The sequence below is a fragment of the Rhipicephalus sanguineus genome, chromosome 5 (assembly GCF_013339695.2).
Source record: "Rhipicephalus sanguineus isolate Rsan-2018 chromosome 5, BIME_Rsan_1.4, whole genome shotgun sequence".
Lineage (NCBI taxonomy): Eukaryota > Metazoa > Arthropoda > Arachnida > Ixodida > Ixodidae > Rhipicephalus > Rhipicephalus sanguineus.
In genome coordinates this window covers 36,673,318-36,693,836 of record NC_051180.1, presented here as the reverse complement: position 1 = coordinate 36,693,836, position 20,519 = coordinate 36,673,318, and the positions used below count along the sequence as shown (strand labels likewise).

Here is a 20,519-nt window from a genome sequence, read left to right as displayed (position 1 = left end):
GTGCCTTTATATTCCCGGTTTGTTCCGCAGTTCACGCGCTGCGTTTTTACGCAGCCCTTTTTGTTCACGCCGGAAGTTCATGGTAATGCTTTGCTTAGAACACTTGAACACTTGCGGTGTCCTATGAATGTTTCTTGCTTCTGTATAGTGTACGTCTATGGGTTACTGCAATTGTTTGATTTCCATGGTAGTATGCCCAGAAGACAAAGGTTAGACTAGAGTGCCACCTTAACAGCTTCCATTTCGCGGCTTCAGAGCGCTACGAAGACCATATAGGTGCCCGGTAACCATTATAACTTGCAGCTTTGTTCTGTTCCACTGAAGCCACCTCGTGCAGGTTGTTTAGCCAGTTTCGACTTTTCGCAGCTTCCACCGCCACCAATAAAATTGCACTGGCCGGTGCTCATGGTGGCTCATGCTAGCACTACTTGTTGATTGAGAGGCCAGGAGTAATCTTTGCTTTGATTTAGGTTTTTTCACGGGCCGATCTTCCATCACTGACTGTTGACCATACCTGCGTGGTCTTCGTTGTCAACGTCAGAAGAGTGACCAGAGCGCTTTGTCAGAGCGGCGGCAGCCGACGTTGGCGGGGTCCCTTGTTAGTTTACGTCCATTAGTATAATAACGAAAAAAAGTCTTAACCTTACAGGATCGATGTCTTTAAAGATAAATTTATTTAGTGAAAAGAAACACGCAGGTGTTAATTGAAGATAACTTTCAGCATGCATTTATTTTGTCTCGCGCGCAAAATTACAGATGACATCGCGTTCTGCACAAAAATCACGTAATCATCGTCCCACCGAACTCATATTCGTTTTACAAACATTATGGTATTGATCAGCTTACCAGCGCAGAGGAAAGAGGGCTCGGTGCATGACGGCTGTGCAGTGACGGCAGTTCAAATGAGCCTGTGTTTTTTTTTTCTTTTTTTTTTCGCTTGTCCTGGACGCCCACGTGAACTTGTCCAGGATTATACTACTTTCAGCCACCCACGAACATTTCTACGCTACCGCCACCAGAAGTGCACCAGAGGATAAAGTTGGCATTTGACAGCCAATTGAGCAAGGGATTATACCAAGGCGGGGTGGCCTGTCTGTTTGGACACGTGCGCAGATTATGCGAGAAACGGAACGGTCTCAGTGACGTTCGACGACTCACCCCTCACAGTACACTACAGGGCTTATGCATCAAGCCGCCATTTTGTCAGCTTTTCCACTACCCGCGATCCACAATACTATTCCTTACTGAATAAAAGAAAGAGATATTTAGTTAATAAAATAGATGCAATGAGATTGATTGGATGATTACATGACACTAGGTAAAGGGAAGGAGTATTGAAATGTTAAGAAGGAGGCGCAGGAGGAAGAGTAAGAGTTCAGTGCATTTTGCACAGGCACCTACTTGCCTTAAGACATCAGACACGACACCGATACTGAGTGCCAGATTGCTGATAATTACAACGAAACTAAAACGACGTCGTTTTTCTTTAAATCACGCACATTGCTAATTTCCCGTATTCTAAGTTTCATTTCTAGTTGGATAAGGTATGTAGTCAGGCCTGTAGTGTCGTTTTCGGTTTAATAACGCAGGTGAAGTCGACGCTGCATTCCTGCGCGCGTAATCGCAGTGAAGTCGGAACGGTCGTCAGCGTAGCTGCGCGTGTTTTCTTCGCAACGAACTGATTGCCCTAGGGCTGTTCGTGCCCTTAACCTCACCTTCCGAGTGCCGCGTCACAGAAGCACACTTCTATCTTTCGATGGTTTCCCTTATGAAGTACCACGTTCCGTTTCCACGCACACGTGGAGTAAAATAGCGCTTTTGTTGGAAACTTTCTTTATTATTATTTTTTGTTTTTGTCGGCACCTAACGCGTCTCAGCCTTCACGCGCTTCCGAAGTCGATCGCCGTTTCGCTATGCGGGGCACGTTCTCCGCAAGGTACTTGATGATTCCGCGCGCTGCAATGCGCGCGTTACACGCCTTGTTTCGGGCGCGCCAGAGAGAACGCCAGTAGCTTTCCCCTTTTTTTTTTTTCAGTCAGCAACTGCTCGAGGCTTGCCAGAGTGCAAGGCGTGCCGCCGGCGCTGCACTCTGATTGAATTCGTCTTCCAGGTACACAAAACAGAAATAAAGGATACGGGTGGGGGGAGGGAGTCCTTTTAGCCTACACTTGGAAGTTACGCAGTCGAAACGCGATTCGTAGCTTGTGCTCGTTCTCTGTTCCCAAGATCACAGTTTTCGTGCACGCTGAATGCGGTAGTGGAACGAGTAACGTCAACATTTTCTTTAATATAATGTCTCACTACAAGAAAGCGAAGGCTTATGCAACACTTTCGTAATGTTGCTTCGAGGGGTGCAGTTGCTCGCACTTTTCCAAACCGAGTGGCGTTGTGCGTGTTTTCGTGTTTGTCACGTTTCGCAAAACGCATAAATAACGATTTCCTTCCAAGAACTTTCTTTTCTTTCATTTATGATCATGCTATTGCTTATTCAGTCTTCGTTCGAAATAACTGCTAAGTACACGCCTTTTGGGAATAAGCGAACTTTATCGGTGAAATAGTTTTTGTTGAATAATTTTTGACGATATTTATATACTTCTTTTCATCCTGATCTATTTTTTCCTTTTGTTTTACTGCTGTCTACTAAAAATAAAGAATGTGGCACATAGCGGAACTCGTCGAGAAAAAAGTTCGTCATGAAACGTAAGAGAGGCGTATTTTGGAACTCGCCATTACTAGTCGAACGCAGTCGCCGATCGCTCGGCACAGAGTACATAGATGGAAGAAGGAACTATCAGGCAAGTTTGTCTACTATGTGTACTGGGATGAACTTGCTAGGGCTAATGATGTTATGGCCTAATATTCCCACCAGCAGCCTTTCACCCCACCTATACTAGAATACCTAAACGCAGTAAATGTTTTACGTATAGCTAAAATATCAGTTTACAGCCTGAATGCACTTTCAGAGGTGTATACGCTTTGGAAAGAGAACCACTTAGCTCAGCTATTCTGTGTACACTAAGCAACATTTTGTTGCCTGTTTTCCCGCTATTCTGGGCTGGACATGTATCGAACCTATAAGGTTTTTTTTCGGACGGACCTATTCGCACCGCAGGCAGCGATCTGTAAACATGGCCCCGTGTGTGGCCATTCCCTGTGTTGTTCCACCTGCAACCCATCGAAACCGCGCAAGCCTTTCTTTGCGATCGCGGCAAGCTGCGCCGACGGTAAGAGCAACGCCCGTGTGAATAATGTATGACGGGGTTGGTATGGCACTCATCGGCTCGACGAACAATGTGCCGCATACTCAGCCCAGATCTCTTTGACGGCTGCCTTTGGTTGTTGATTTCGTCTAGTAGAGGCGCTGCATTACTGCGCAGCTACAACGCGATGCGTGGTTGTTTGTTTGCTCTGGCCATCGTTAGCTCCGTACGTTGTCTCTATCTCTAGGTTCAAGGCATCTGGTGAAGATGAAACAGATGCCGACGCATCCGTAGGCACTGAGTACTCGTGTAAAGAGGCAGGCAGCTGTGCTCTGAAGCCTGGTAACTGTTTCCACTTGGCTTTGGTACACATCCTTGGATTAAAACTGTTTTTTTTTGCTATAATACCTTCAGCATATCGTAGCAGGCCTAAGCGGCATTGCAGGCATGGTAAGGCAGTAGGGTGCCAGTGGCACAACATAACGCGCGTTAAGTCCTCTCAGTGGCGCAAAACCTGAACTGCGCATTTCGAGTCACCACTATAGCGCATCCGTCTGGTCGTAATGTAACACGGTCTAAATACACACGGCTTAGCGCGACGAAGTCTTCAGTGCAAACATCGCTATCGCTACTCGACAACGTGTCGCGTGCGCGTATCATTAATTAGACTCTGCGGGGAATCTGAATGCCAGCACTTCCTAACTAAAGTCGGTGGTTCACAGCTCGTGTCGCGTCGTTGCTGAATCCTCTAACAATCCCGTCTGGTGACAGCTAACCATTGTTTTCATGGCCTAAGCTCCGTATCGCCGTGAACCTGGAAGTACAGCTTGTCCCGCATCCTATCGCCGTCCTCATATGTGGTGCCTCGTGCGCAATCACTGTAATTAGTAGCTGCGGCGGTCACCGGGAAGTACCTGCTCATCGGCAAGAACTATGCCACGCGCAGCAGTGCTGCGATTATACCGGGCTTGGTACAGTTTCACCGGGTTCGCGGAGGCATGTGAACTGTGTTTATGTTTATAACTAACACTGAGGCAATTATTATACCGCGCTAATTAGAAGCAGGGATATAAAACGACCCTTCCTGATCGCACTGCTTAACCGTGTCATTCTTTTCGATGGAGGCGAAAATGCTAGAGGCTTGTGTACTTAGATTTAAGTGCACGTTAAAGAACCCCTGGTGGTCCGAATTTTCGGAGTCCCCCAATATGGCGTGCCTTATAATGATATCGTTGTTTTGGAACGTAGAACCCTGGATAATATTATTAACTGTACAGTTCATTACTTGGTTATTTCAACCTCTTACGAAGGCATAATTTTTTTAATGGTAGCGTATTACAGAACAAATTATTTTGACTCCCGTTTGCTGCTATATAGTGTTCCCGTACGGTAGTGCATATACCTCAGTCTCGACGCCAACTTGCGGGGCAGGCGTAATCACCATGATGATTTCAAACTTCTGTTATGCTACTATTTTCTAAAATCTACATCGACAAATCTGTAAAGATGCGAATTATTGCCATTAGTTGAAGATGTGAATGTCATTCTCGTTATTTTATTTTCCTAGGCTAATAAAAACAAATGGCATACCGCCTTTAGAATCCCTAAGGAAATATAATTTTTTGTATAATGCGATAATTGTTATTATGAACAAAACAGCCTACCGCGTACTTGTAGCCACCGATGCCGAGACGCACAAGACATCATCGCTACGTATTAACTCATTTTTGTTTTCGCACTAATGCTTTCAAGTGCTCATTTTTGTCATGACCAATGTTTGGCTGGAACTTACTGTGTCATGGCATATTTAACACAGGTGGCATACTTTACTCTCTTCCGCAAAGTTACGACGTTTAGGAATACTCTTCCCGTATTCTGCAGGTCGCTGACTCTTGTTTGTTGCATAAAATATACGGTTCCCGTTAATGTGTAAAGCATGCAACCAAGTTCACCGCACTAAACATACATTTATTTTTCGATTCTGTTTTACTGCCCATATTGCTGACGTTGCTTGTGAGCTTTATCATCTACTCCTGCGTGTGACAAATTAGGCCTGTAGCTAAAATAAATGGGAGAAAACGTAGAAACGAATTAACAATCCTGAGTCCACTCTCTCCAATGCGTTGCCTATAGGTTCTACAATACACTTAAGTGTCGCTCAGCTTCTTGTACAATGGGCCATTAGACAACTAGTATAGCAAAAAAAAAAATAAAAAAATAAGAACTACAGTATACTTTATGCATTCGGGTAAGACTATTCGAAGGCGAAAGCCTTCTTCTTATTGCTTCTTTTCTCAGTCAATGAATTGATTCTCCCACGGAACCTCCGAAAGCTTTCTGCAACTTAAGTGGTACTGCACTGCCTCCAGAATCGGAGGCATTTCTGCTTCTGCACCTCACTTGATTGTGCCCTGCTCCGTGATCGGCCCACCTATGACCAAACGAAGATGTCATGTGATGACGTTATCATGTGACGTCACGTTATGTGACGCCATTATGATGTTATAGTGATGTCATGTTGACGTCACAAGTTTTGACTATTTGGGACGTCATCAGTGATGATTTCTTTGCATCACTCGTGTTGACGCCTCCGGACGCCGACGGTCAATTCCCACGTTGAATGAGGCATCTAAGGCTTTCGCCTTAATGAACAGTTGGACATCGTTCGGTCGCATTAGACACTTTTGTCTTTGCATGTGTATACATAATATCCCAACCACGGCGGCCGCATTCGATAACTGCTCCTTGGCGGTTTAATGCGTGCACAATGCAAGGACTATTCGCGTTAGAATCAATTTCATTCCGATTCTTTTTTTTCCTAAACTGAATGCGCTTGCACCGGCCCTGCACCCTTATATATACAGTCCCGGCCGCTATCATTGCCAAACAGCTCTCTAGGGCAGACAAATAGCGGCGTCCTAAACGCCTTCGATGAAGCGTATTAGTGCTGCCAGCCTCTCAAGTTGCTCAAAGCCCGAAGAAATGTGCGAGGAATCACGTGTATATGCGTGTTCACTAAAGCAGCACTGCTTTGCAGAACATGCACTCAGTGTCGTTTCTGCAGAGGAAGAATGAAGGGCTTGTTATAAGCCGCCACGAGTCATTTCATGACGCTACGGGTAGTTACAAGTTGCAGCAGTACCTATATATAAACTCGAATTTTCATCGCTCATAAGCTGCAGCCTTCTTCGACCGGTGCTGCGGGCCTGTGGAACGGACAATAACGTTAGTCTCCGGCCTGTCCTTATCTCATGCTTCCAGCCATCAGTAGTGACGTAACCAAACCCGCAGCCCCTGCTACGGCAGCGCTGACAGGTGATAACTTGGGTCAGTATTATACACGCTTGCGACAAACTCTGATGAGCGAGTAAAACAATCTGCCCTATAGGTGAACATGCGTGAATCGATATCATGTTTGTGGAGATCCGTCGTCAACCCTCTGGCGCACATATAAAGCGCGATGATAGCGGTTCTCCCATTTGGCAAAACAGTATGCAAATGCACGTCACTCTTTGAATTCAATGTACCGCGCGGCGTTCGCGCTTTTCCTTTCAAAGAGAACGCCACGTACACAAAGTGGCCTGGAAGAAGCCAGCCGAATAATTAACGGCGCGGAATTCAGTGCTTTCGTCCTGGCTCGCGAATCTGCGCCGGTGTTTTCGAGCTGGCTTCCTGGTGGTAACGCACGTACGAAAAGTTCCTTTTGCCGTTATTATAGCCTCTGGAAAAAAGGACGCGTACGTGCGCTTTTCTGTTTTTGCCAGTTCTTTCGGCCTCGCCGCTTGCCACAAGCCTCTGCTGCTGCTTATCGCATTGATGCCCTCTCGTGCGCGCTTTCTTGCTCGTGATTTCGCTCGCGAGCACGTTGCCGGCGCTCGCGCCTTTGTTTTCGCAGCAGCGCCTAGCACCCTTTTCTGTTTCACACCTTTGGAGCCGCGCTCTGTGTCAGCTGCGCGTGGATTTGGCAGCGTTGTGCTGCAGAGCCTGAGTGAGCCCGGTTTTTCTCGTTACACCTTGTCGACAAGGATCGATGGCTACGCCCATGACAGTCAGGTCGCGCATGGTATTGCGTGGGTTTTGCGGTACAAAAATGTGATGATAAATCTCTCAGCAGTGTAAGGCCAGGGTACATGCGTGCTGCTTTATTGTCGCATCGGCGCATTTAGACCAAAATTAAGTACGAGCGTTATCGTCCAACCTAATTGTTTGCACCGTCTACACGAGCTAAAGTTACGTGCCCTGTAACTTTGCATCACCGTATCTCATTTCTTCTGTAATAATAGTTGTTGTAATTTTACATCCCAAAACAGTGACATATGATTATGAGGGACGCCGCAGTGGAGTGCTCCGGATATTTCTTCCTCCTGGGGTCCTTTGACCTTCACCTACTACACGGACCTCCAGCATTTCGCTTCCATAGAAATGCGGCCGCTACGGCCGGAATGCGATCCCGCGACTTTTGGGCCAGCAGTTGAGCACCATAACCACCAGAGCACTGCGGCGGGTCCTTATTTGTTCTGTGTCGCGTCTTATGTCTGTATCACTCAAGTTGTTTCCAAGACGTGATAGATAACGCCCACGGCTGAATGCGACCAGGTTTAGCAAGTTTACTAGAACTAGAAAAGGAGTTTGTGAGATGGTAATTGCACATTAGTTTATGCTTCACTTTTGCTGTGTAACTCCGACATTCGTGCAAGAAATTGTGAGATAACGCCACTTCGGTTCAATACCGGGATGTATTAGTACACCGGATGTAACAGCTTCACGACCTGTGATATTATTTCATGAGTGAGGGGTCATCGTTTGATACATCTAGGTTTTGTTGCAACAATACAGATGGGTAGTACTGCTGGTATGAATTATCTCAATTATTTCCCTGCTGCGCTCAATCTCAACTGAATGAAGTCTTTCGCTTCATTTGTGGACTTTTCCTGTGAAGGTTTCTTTTCCACCTAAAGGGCCTTATTGCAGAGGTGCACGCTTTACAGGGGCGACCCATGATCTTTTCTAGAGTCATCTTTTGATACATCTCACTTTTATTGCACTAATACAGATGAATTGTACTACCAATATAGATTATCTCAATTCTTTCGCTGCGCCGCTCAATGTCAGCAGAATCTCACTTTATTTGTGAACTTCCCCTCTCAAGGTTGCTTACCCACCCAAAAGTTTTGTTGCAGAGGTGCACGCTCTACAGGGGCGCGAAGCAATGCATTTTTTTCCCCACTTTCTTCACACTTTTATGAACGGCATGACTAATCATTTTCTACCAGAAAAAGCACACAAATACAACCACGAGTTAATATTTATCAGCCGCACTCTGAAAATATTATTATAAATATTTCTTATTTTTTTCTCCTGTGGCGACTGCCTTCCACCAAGTGTAGCAGGCTCATGAACATCAGCAATATACCGAACATTTTTCCAAAACCAGGCTTCAATTTTCCTTTATTGAGACAGAAATAATAGAGGCACCGACGAAAATTTTTTGCCGTCGCCATCAGTATGACGTTATGTTTAAAGTCTAAATGCGATAAAATCTTGTCACGCTCCGCGCGTCACACGCTGTCGGTAAAGTGAAGTTCTAGTTTCTTTTCGTTACAAAGAAGGATCCGGGGTTAAAAGATGAGAGGTCCGACGAAGGTTTCAGCTCCCTGTACTGTTTGATCTTATATATTCGACCACTGAACAGATAAGGTTTCTGACACGGTACAAACACAAAACCTCAGGTGCACTGCAAATGCTACAAAGGAGCAGCTAAGAAGCAGATGAAAGTGCAATAAACATGCTATGGTACGACGTAAAAGATAATTTAGGTGTCATTAAATATCGTATAGCTTATCTCTTTAGATATGCTCGAAGACACACCAAAATTATGTGTGCGGTGGTTAGCTGAGAACGATGGTGGCAGGATGTGTTCCGTGTTAACGCACACACAGTAAGTGCAAAGTGTGGGGATATCTAAGGTGTTCACGAGTTAGAGAGGTGAAGCTGAGCACGCGTGTGTTAGTCACGCTCACCCAGCCGTGACGGCTGTGCTAGTTTTTCGTGCAGCTGAGTGCATGGATGACCCGCCGCCATATTCGCGCAGGCAATATGTGGTTGGCTAAAGGCTGGGCGAGACCACATGGCTGGTGGGTTCGTGTACATTGTGTTCTTGCGTTTTGGAAGACAGCGCGATCACGTGATCTACTTCGTTTTCATTCAGCTGGCCTAGTTACAATCCCAAACGCGCAAGAAAGAGTCGCATGGTGGCGAGCAAAAAATTAAACATATTGTTTTCAAATGTGTTATGGAACAGTTTCAACGTATCTCGTATTAGCATGAGAATTATACATTCATAATTGGCTACAATTTCATTAGTTAGCAAAACAAAATAATACTGGATGATTTTTCAAGTGACTGCTAACAACGTATACTCAGCATGAACCACATAGAAAAAGTCGCTTATTTATTAACTGTTTGCACGATTGTTGCGATGCCATACGCATTCCATCGAGGCATACTCTCGTCTATCAGCCTTCTTTACTTTCATGTAGACGGTTGTTACTGGCAGCGATTGGCAAATGCTTGGCTCTTAGCTGTCTCTGTGCTTCGCCCTCGACAAGATGTTGCGGGATGCCGTCTAGGCATCTTCAGAAATTTTTTGCTTCATAAAAATGGATTAAAAAACGTAATTTGATATGTATGTCTTCAAACGGTACACTACGGGAGGAATCATTATTGCTTGGGTGAGAAAACTGCGCAGGCGCAATCTCTTGCCAGAAAGCGAGAGGCTTCATTTGGAACTAGGTGCGCTAAGCACGAATTACAGAGCAAGAACAGCATCGGGCGATGAAACAGATACACCAAATAACCATGTTTCCAAGTTTTATTCAGTCTAGAGAATCGAATATTATCAAAAATTTGAGCGAGATATCAACATGCTTAAAAAGTCAACAGGCGGTATTTTCTGAAAATAAGCAACGTACAATATTACTGTATGTACAGTCGGGCGTTTTCAGGAAAAAAAATTGTCAGTTGTAAGCAGTGTTACGGTGACGGCGTTCGCAAACTGTATCCTTTTTTTGCTTCAGTCGAGATTTTTTTTAGACTTAAATGTATATCTAGCAGGGATTGACATAATATGTGTCGCCCGATACATCTTCTCTTTTAGGCTAGCAATACGGAGCAAATATAGGCTGGATTAAAAAAAAAGTACGGACGAAAAGACGGAAAAGTACACAGGAAATATCCGCTGACACCAACTGACGCGTTTTTAAAAATTAAAATGTAATAATAATAATAATAATAATAATATGCAAATTTATGTAAATAATATGTAATATTTATGTAAATAATATGTAAATAATAAATAAAATGTAGATTATATTCAATTTGATGGCAGCAGTTACCGTAGGTGACAGTGGTCTGTTAGGCTGAAGGGCTTCCAAGCTGCAAACATGAAAAATAATGCAATGAGTTGCCTTTAGATCAGCTCTAAATTGAGTATCTACTGGCTCATAACATCTCTCTGCAACACGTAATGGAGCCCTCCTTAATCTGTCACGGGCAGCGCTTCGCGAACATCCAGATGGTCCTATATCCATTTATTGCGCGACATAAATTTTCGCCGTCTATATTGTGTCTACTGTACTGTTCGCGATCGCTACTGCAACGTTTTCTGGCTCGCCGAATGACTTCTCGACACGATGCTATGTCGCTCGATGCAGTAGCGAAGCGGAATTTCTTCGGACAACTGGAATGGACAGATAAATTTGTGGGCCCGCGCTTCTATGCGTCCGGCGAGGCAACACATAGGAGCCACATTTTCGTGTTTCCCTGCAATTGTACAAAACGTGTACCAGCGGGTTGCCTCTTGTTTCCAGTTGGACCGCTAGCGTTCGGACGGTCGGCTGCAGAGTCGGCCAAAGAAGGCATGCGCGGCAGCAACTGGTAATGATGTTCCATCCTTTATACTGAACGCTGGCCAACGGGCAGAGAGGAAACTTTCTCGCACTCTTGCTCCTCGCACAGTAGCCGCCGTGAGGCTGCCGGCAGATTAACGATGCTCTGGTGCGAAGTCTTGGACAGTGCCAGAGCCCTAAAAATGATGTCACGCCATAAAGAAAACCCGTCGCAGGACAGAAGTGCGTGGCAGCTTTCTTTAGCGGCAAGCCTACCACTAGCAACATTTTCTTCCGTGTTCGCTTGCATGTCGGCAATGTACGAGTATGCGTGGGCCTGCACCCATATGATTTTACACGGGCTGTAAGCTTCTGCGTAATATCACTATACGTAAAGGGTCAGACCTGGTATTATAAAACGCCTTAAATTATTAACATAAGAACCCTCGAATTAACCTTAATTGTTTTGGGTGGTGCGGTCTGAAAATGATACTTTACTGAGCGTCTCGGCACTTTGTCGTTACTAAAGATGACATGGTCCTCCTTTATCAAAACCCGTGATACAACCACAACGATACGTCCAACAGCTTATCAGACTCTTGTACAGCGTTGTGAATGTTGTGGTAAATATCTCGCAATAACCAGATGACTTCGAGGTGACCGCGGGTAATCTGTGCGTACCCTTCGTTACTGCCTTATAAGAAACTGGGCAAGTTTGTTTCAGTTTCGGGGGGGAGTGATTCTTAATAATAAAAAAAACAGGAAGTGAAGAAAAAATGAGAGCCCCGCAACTGTCTATCTCATGGATGACACCTCAGCAGTAGCTCTCAGGGGGATGGGATAAGGAGGGATTAAAAGAGTAATAGGAAAGAGTAGGAGTGGGGAATCCTGTCAGCGGAGTTCATGGACGGGGCACGATGAGCAGGAGCACGAGGGCATCACGGAAAGGCGGGCCTTAATCGGTGAGAGGCGCTCGGCTTGGCTGACGTGGGAACCGTCACGGCACGACGATCGGCCAGAGGCACGGACATCGCAGAGAGTCGAAACTCAATCCGAGGTGCACGGCGTAGCGGACGACGAAACCGTTCGCAGCGGCACGACGATCGGCGAGAGGCGGAGAAGACTCAGCATCGCGGACGACGCAACCACCACGCATGAAATCCACCGAGAGAATCCGTTTCAGTTTCGTAAAACGTACTGCTCTATTGTAGGCCAATGTTTAGCAGCCATGAAAATATAAGTGGGTTACTAAGTGCCCACTGTCTCCTTTTAGAAAAGCGCCAACCAGCTAAGGGCAGTTTCGTTTTCGTAACACCGACTGAACAACCATGATGAAAATGTATTACGGTTACGTAAGACATAGCTCCTATTTCAGACCACTCTGCACAATCTAGGGTGGCTGATTTCGATTATGTAATGCCGACTGCTATGTGATACGACAATGGACGCTATCCACGCAGGTTTATTTTAATTACGTATAGCTCGCGCTTCCAACCAAGATAGATAGATAGAGAGAGAGAGATGAAAAGAAAGGTCGAGAGGTTAACCAGATATCAGCATCACGTTTGCAACCCTGCACTGGAGTGGGGAAATAGGAGAAAGTCATTTATTCGGGTAATAAGAACAGCGCCGTGAATAACACTGGACCAGTTGAAAAGATGGTCGCCATATAAGACTAATTAAAACATCCTAGGAGACGACACTTCAGCGTGCGTCATTCAAGGTACATGTGTCATCGTTTATCGGGAATTGTAGTCCACATTAAGGAGCAATCAGCGCATCTACGTTAATTTTTACAGTAATACTGGAAGCATTTGTGAAATTCCTTGGCATACCGACATTTCTCGCCGTGCTACGGATGATTTTTATTATGTTATGATAACGAGGTCTCAAGTTTCCTTTTAGGGGGAAGAAGCAGGACAGTATCAGTGTTCTTCAGTCCACATCATAGCCTAAACGTAATGGCTCAATTTTACGTCACTACGATATGCGCAGCAACAGAGCCTCATTTATTCAAGAAACGATTTCTTATCTCAAATATTGCTGATATCATTGAACCCAGAAGAAGAACACGTCATTGATAACAACATCCCTTCTTCAAACGGAATGATCATGCCGATAGCGTTATCCATGATGCATTTTTTTTTTCAATGCGCGACTACTGATTCCTTTTTTGTTCATTGTTCCTGAAACGCGGGGTGCCTGAATACCTCAGATAAAAAACACATCACAGAGACGAAGAACGAAGGGACAGAAACCATGCGTTACAAACGCTCACAATTGATGATTACTTGAAAAAAAAATTGTGTTTCGTTGCGGACGCGTACGCAAGGCAAAGAAGGTCAGATGACGTTTGACTGCTTTTGCAATTTGTACTACAAAAGCGAAACAAATTATTAAGAAGGCTTGGCGCCTTGTGAAGGTACCCGGCACGTTTTCACAACCATCACGGGATGTGGTAAAGTCCATATTCCATCAGGGATGTGGACTCTACCACATTCCTGCATAACCAGTCCATATTGGAGTAGTTATGCAGTAAACAGCTTGAAAATAACGCGAGAGCGGACACGGACGCAGAACTGGCTACGAAATATTGTGTTTACTACCCTGGAATCCTATTATAAGCTAGCCCACCGATTATTTTATCCTTGTGTCCTTCAAAAATTAAAGTGTACCGACAATTCAGTTTCTCCATTAACTTTAGAAGCTCCTTTTTTCCCCGAGTTAACTGAACTTCTTGCTGCTGGGTGCCTCCATAACTCTACAAGAAAATATCTTTCATGCACAAATTCGCCATTCCAGTAAGTTTAAAAGTCAAACTGCTGCTTAATAAACCATGCTTAAATGATCTAAAAATCAAAAACAGGACAGAGTCATGTGACTATACTACTGCAGCAGTGCAACATTTTAGCTTAGAAAAAATCGAAAAAAAAAACAAGAAAAACAGGACAACTCTAATTTGCCTTTTTCAGTTGTTTATCGATTTTCCAGGTGGACACTGGTGAAAAATGTTGACCCCATTTGCAGGCTGCTATTTCGTCTTTTCTTCGTTTACAGCTACCCTAAAATATTTCATAACTACACAAAGTTTAGTTTCGTGTTCTCCAGATACTGCAAATTGAGAGAAACGCAGCTGATACCTGAGATACATGCTGCTGCACTTTGTTGCGCCTGCACAGCATTATGCGAAGTCGCTGGAGAGAACTGAATAACACTTCATTTCTTTTATCGCGTAATATAGAGGTTACACTACGGAGCGCCTTACCGCATTACCGTGAGTTCCTCTACGCCATAAAATAATTTAAACGAAGCATGTTCTCGCCTTTAACCACTTTTCTTTATAGAAGGAGGCAAATATTTCATGATTCACGTGCTATAGTGGCTGTATGGCTGCTGCCCACCGTTAACAATAAATGCGTTACCCTTCTCGCAGAAAGCCGTCCAAAGCCCAGTTTTTCTAGTCATCGTGTGTTCTATGTAAGGCAACAAACGAAGATTTATCTCACGTTTAACCTTCTGGAATCAGCCCCTGTCGGAAGACTTTGGAACTTTAAAATGCATTTCGTTTCTTTACTTCTTCTACGCGTCATTTTTATAAGCCCTGAATCGTGCTGGATGAATGCGCGCTTTACGCTTCTGCGTTACGACAGCGACCTCGGCGCGTGTGGATTTGCGTTGTGAAACTCCGGGTGCAGCGTTGTTACCTTTCACAGCTGAATATAGTTGAGTCATGCAGTCTTCAGCTATAATGAAGGCGCCATTTTTGTCGCAGAATAAATGCATTTTTCACGCAACCCTGTGCAAGTCTTTCTTATACACGCAGCTTCAAGGATGTCCCGCTTTTGTTCGTTGAGAACGCATATAGAGTTGCGTCATTTCGCATCTTTTGAACACACATGACAATGCGAGTTTGCTTCCATATACACGCACGATATTTTTCAGCGTCATGGCTTCTGATAAACCAGTTGGTTACGGTTGATTTCGCAAAACCACCGGAATAAGAGAATTAATAATAATTGTTAGGTTTAACATTCCAAAACCTAAATATCATTATGAGAGACGCCGTAGTGGAGGGCCCCAGGAAATTCCACCACTTGCTGTTCTTTAATGTGCACCTAAACCTGATTACACGGGCCTCTAGCATTACCGCCTCCATTGAAAATGCGGCCGCCGCGGCCGGGATTAGGAACAAGAGAACTGAAACAATTGCCTGTACCCAATATAGTTGGCAAGATACAGTCGTCTTTGATTGTGTGCAGTTTGACGAACAGGACAGCCGAGGGAAGAAAGAAGTCTCGCTGAGCCCTCTGTGTGCCCGCCTTCCATCTGCTGTCATGTCTGTTGAGCTGTACACATGATCTGTTACCTGACCCGATGAGCAATTACCAGACCCAGTCTCATTACTTTACGAACAGACCGTGTCTGTCGTCGTTCATTATTCCTTAAATACGCGCAGGGTGTCTTTCGTTTCGATTTCGTTTGTTTCGATGTTTTTTGTTTCGGTTTTAGTTTCGTTCCACCGCAAAAAGTTTCGTTTCGTTTCTGTTCCGAAACGAAAAAAATATTTCCGTATTTGTTCATAACGGTTTTTTATTGCAAAAACTTGAACTTAGGGTAATCACAAAAACGACAGACCTGCGCGGAAATGCAGCACAGTCACAGCGTAAGCTTGAGGCGAGGCGTTCTAAGCGACCAATATAAACGCTTGGGCGAACTAGTGCAGGTACCGATGGTAGGTACCCACTACACCATAACTGTAATCATTTCGTAGAGTAGGGCAGTGCCCGCTACGCCATAAAGACTACAGTATTGTAGCGTGGAAACTTGCTTTCACATCTGACTCCTGGAAAGATTAAATTATGTTGGTCCTGGGGCTGCTCGTAGCGTTGATTTTTGGCACACCCATTTTCATTGATGATGAAGTGTTTAAGGAGGTTGTTATCAACAAGCATTTATTCCAAAACGGTTAGGTGTGCTTTATGATCGGAGAAGTACATCGCGAAGGACATGCACCCTAACATTTTTTTAGCGGGCTCAATGCTTTGTGTCAAAGCAGTGAGCACGATCTCAAAAGCAGCACGTCATTGAGTGCACTTTCTGTGCGAGACCGCTGATCTGATAAAAAAATTCCGCTGTGACTGTGCTGCTCTGATTGAGTGCACTTTCTGTGCGAGACCGCTGATCTGATAAAAAAATTCCGCTGTGACTGTGCTGCGTGTTCCGCGCAGGCCTGGCCTGCGCGGAACACGTAAGCTGGAACGTAAGCTTACACGTAAGCTGGAACGTAAGCTTACGCTGTTCCAGCGTAAGCTGGAACAGCGGTCTTTCTAGAGCCCGTTCTATACTCTCTTGGGGAAACTAATACAAGTACGCATGCAAGGTACCCACTACACCATAAATCATCATAATTTTTCTGTAGTAGCGAAGCACCCACCATGCCACTTTTCCTCGTTCTTCCGAAAATCGTGGTACCTGCTACACATCTGTGAGGCATTATGTGCACTTTGTGCTATGGTTAACGACGATGAAGAACTATGGCTGAGCCCTTTGTAACGGGTTGAAAGCATTCGACGACTGACTCCTTGAGCAGTTCGCAGTGTGTGACGCCAGGTTGCTATTTTACTCTTCTGCCACGCTACATAACATATGTTAACACAATTCCTTGGCCGACATGACGCCTGCATAGAGTATTGTTGCGGAGAAGTTACAAGCACCAGCGTGACACTGTGGTGGAATACTCGACTGCCGCGCACAGGGCGCGGGTTAAAATCCCATCCGATTCTAGAAATTTCTTTCTCATTTCATTTTTTTCTTATTTCACGCGACAGTGGTTACGGACACCGGCGGCGGCATCGGCGGACATCTATGGCGCCAAAGTCAGCTGTTGTGATCTCATAACAGCTTTCGCTATAACAAACTTCAGTGGCGAGAATGCCCTTGCCACTCTGGCCTGCGTGACAGGCACGCAAATGTCGACTTGCTTTAATATTAACATCTCTCGTTGCCACTGTTTTCGTTTTTCGCACACTTGAACATATCTTTGTTTTGGAATTCCTGCCTGAGGTACGCGCTAATACTCTACTCTGAGATGTGCACAATTGCTCACGTTGCATGACCTCAGTTGTTCCGGATCGCCCAGTTTACTCGTGAACCGAAAAACGATTAAAAAAATTTCGGTTTCACTCCGGAACGAAATCATAGATAAAGTTTCGGTTACGTTTCCGTTCCGGTCAAAAATATCGCTTTTTTCTTTTTTCGTTTTTCGTTTTCGTTTCATTCCGACACCCTGCATACGCGTAATGGATGCGAAGGAGATGTTCATGTTCACCTTTCTCTGCGCAGCCATCCCGCAGCTGTACGCAGCGGTTGGCGGCAAGGTGTCCCTGCCCTGCAACACGAGCATTCCCGCGGGCGGCGACGGCGTGTCGCTGATCCTCTGGTATCACGGCGACTACGGCATTCCCATCTACAGCCTGGACGCCCGCGACCAGCCCCTGGGCAAGGCACGACACTTCCCGGGCCAGGACCTGGGTACGCGTGCGTACCTGGACGTCAGCTCGAAGCCGCCGACGCTCAACATTGACCCGGTGCTCGAGAGCGACGCCGGCGAGTACCGCTGCCGGGTCGACTACAGCAGGCAGCGAACGCAGCACAGGAACGTCAACCTCACGGTCATCGGTGTGTGTCACCTTTACTTTTCTGCGCCAAGCGTCACGCCGACCCGAATTGTAGCACTTGCGTGAGCTGGGAGTATAGCAAAGTACGAGTGTTTGAGGGTTCCGTGTAACCGAAGCAAGCGAAAATAGTTATAAGGTCGTCAAGTTGGGGTCTCAAATTTCTGGCTGGCTGTTGCGAAGCGTTGGTTCGGGCTTGGTGGTAAACCTTAATTACTAACTTTATAGCGCAGGACTTACACAACAGGCAAAGATGCACAACATGTACAAGCGCCAACTTCCAACTAACGCTTAATATCAGAGCTCCGAATACATACAATGAAATTGAAAGGAGCAACTACACCCAATTACCTGATCACACCAACACGCTTGCTTTACAGTACGTTTTCACCATCAAGAAAACGTATTTGTCTTGTAGCGCATGTACAGGAACGATGGAAAGAAACGCGAACAGTGCAATATCTACGTTCTCTGCTGTTTCGCATTCCTTTTCAAGCGGTTGTAGCCTGGATGGTAATAAAAAGCCACTAGAGTCATTCATGAGGTAAGCAAGGGCCAGTCTAGCATCGTTTTATTGCCGCCAAAGTCAGATCGCGATGAAAACAGCGCGCCACGCTGTTCGCGTTTCTTTCCGTCCCCCTTGTACGTGTCGTGTATCTTCGTTGTGAGAGTTCTGCGCAATAAAGGTAATAATTATGGCTGTTGCGATCGAGAACGAAACGTTGGACTTGAGCTTTACTGTGTTTATAAGGAGACGTAAGGGGGGAAAGGCGGACATGGGCAGTTGATCATTGTATTTTACATTCTTTCCAATTTACCAAAAGCGAAACTCTATACAGCGTTTTATCGTTGCGCACTTTTTACACGACAAACATAAATCTAACAGCTGCTTCACTACAGCCAAATTTTTCAGTCCGCTTGCTTCTCATTGGTTCTCCTGCCTCCGCAGCTGCCATTCGTTGAGCAGCGCTTCATTTGGCAGCAACGCATATTCGGCTCTAAATCACACGCGAACGCTCCCTCCCTTCTAAAAACCCCCGCGCAGCTGAAATCAAAACACAGGCACTGCGCTTCTCATTCTTTTCGGTGCCCAGTCGCCGCGGCACTCGAAATATTCGCCAGCCAAGGCAGATTCTTTTCCTGACGCGAACTCCCGTCAAGACGGCGCCGTAATGGCTGAATCGCCACGTCTAGTGCCTGCGGGTGTGGAAAAGGAGCCGAAGGAGGGGGAGTAGGAAGGGCGTAGAAGTAAAACAAACTCTCCTGCCTTTTCGTTGTGTTCGCCTTTCATCACTGGGCGTGAACAGCCCCCTCGGTTCCTCTTTGCATTCTTGCTTCGTTTTTGTTCAGACAGCCTGAACGGAAGTCCTCGAGTGAAACGCTTTCCACGCGTTGCTTCGCTGCATAACGAACTGTGCCGATGCGGCCCATCGGTTCGCCTTTAAGGCAAAACGGGCGCGGTGCAGCCTGCGTTGGTTTTGACAGGCTAAGTGGCTGTCGACTGCCATGAGAGCTCGGCGCCGTTAGAGGATTTATCGACCGTTGGAATAAATTACGGAGCGACAGAAACACTTGGCCCCGAGACGCTGGCACATTCTTGCTCTTGAACACCGCGACTAGACTCGCTTCCGCGTCTGACCTGCTCTTACCGGCGTGTTTTTCACGGACGTGTTTTCTTGTACTGGTGGGCCTGTTGGGCCGATAGCAGATTTCGACGCTAATGTATGGTATTTCGAAGTACTGAGTACGTAGTTGCTGCAACCTCCCACCTGAGGACCAGACCAGCGTTTCATTAGTAACACGTGGCTCATTGGCGCAGCCAGGTGGGGAGGAGGGTTGGGGGCTCAATCCCCCAAATTTATCGATTTTACATGTGTATAGATACACGCACACGTGAACATACGTAACGCGTACATACACGAACATACGTAAAGAATAGTTCGAACCGCCCCCGCTCCCCCCTTTCGAAAAATATGTTCTGGCTACGCCCCTGAAGTGACTAGAAAGAAACAAGACCTTGTGAAACCTAATGAGTGGGTAGCTAAATTTGAAGCTACATTTATGAAATATTCGATAGCCTAAACTAGACAATACTTCCGCTATCCCACTGAGAGCCGTGAAAAAACAGTACCTGCACATTATGACGAAAATCAGAGACACCACAGCAGTCGCTATTTAGATTACTTCACCACGCCTCCTGCGACCATGTCACCTGTGCATTTGCTGCAGCAAGACTATGGTATCTTCATCCAAGTAATTGGTCTCCACGCAATCAGGTTGTGCCTATCTCGATTCATTAAATATCTACAATAGATGAAGTGCCCAGCAACGCGAGTGTACACCTCGTTTTCCACTGGGAAGGAGCGACTTTAGCGCATACACATTCCCCGGCGTAAATATTTCTTTTGCCGTGTGTGTTCAGCCCTTACTGGAACATCGATTTGCACCGCGACGGTGTAACACGCAGTTTCCTAATCCGATTACAGTGGCCATGGTGCGCTTAGCAAGCTTATGTTTTTTTCATCACGTAACTCTCATTTCGTTTCCTTTCTCGATTACTTTTCCATGGCGCAGTTCCCCCCAAGGATGCCATTATACGGGACGAGTCTGGCAAGCCTTTGCACGGAGTGATCGGCCCTTACGACGAAGGCGCTCATCTAGTCCTCATCTGCGACGCCGATGGCGGTAAGCTGAAGGCCCACTTTTGCTTAAATTATTTACTTACGCTCTTTCGCTTTCGTTGGTCTTTCTTCCGTGTT

General features: G+C 45.8%; 1 protein-coding gene across 4 annotated transcripts in view; it reads left to right on the top strand.

Annotated features, from left to right (window-relative positions):
• LOC119393506 (irregular chiasm C-roughest protein) overlaps window positions 1–20,519 on the top strand; it is a 117,631-nt gene that overhangs the window by 60,029 nt on the left and 37,083 nt on the right. For all 4 annotated transcript variants that reach the window (XM_049416266.1, XM_049416267.1, XM_037660566.2 and 1 more), the window contains exons 2-3: window positions 17,429–17,764; window positions 20,335–20,445. In XM_049416266.1, the coding sequence (XP_049272223.1) occupies window positions 17,429–17,764; window positions 20,335–20,445 (447 nt within the window). The remainder of the gene's footprint in view (window positions 1–17,428; window positions 17,765–20,334; window positions 20,446–20,519) is intronic.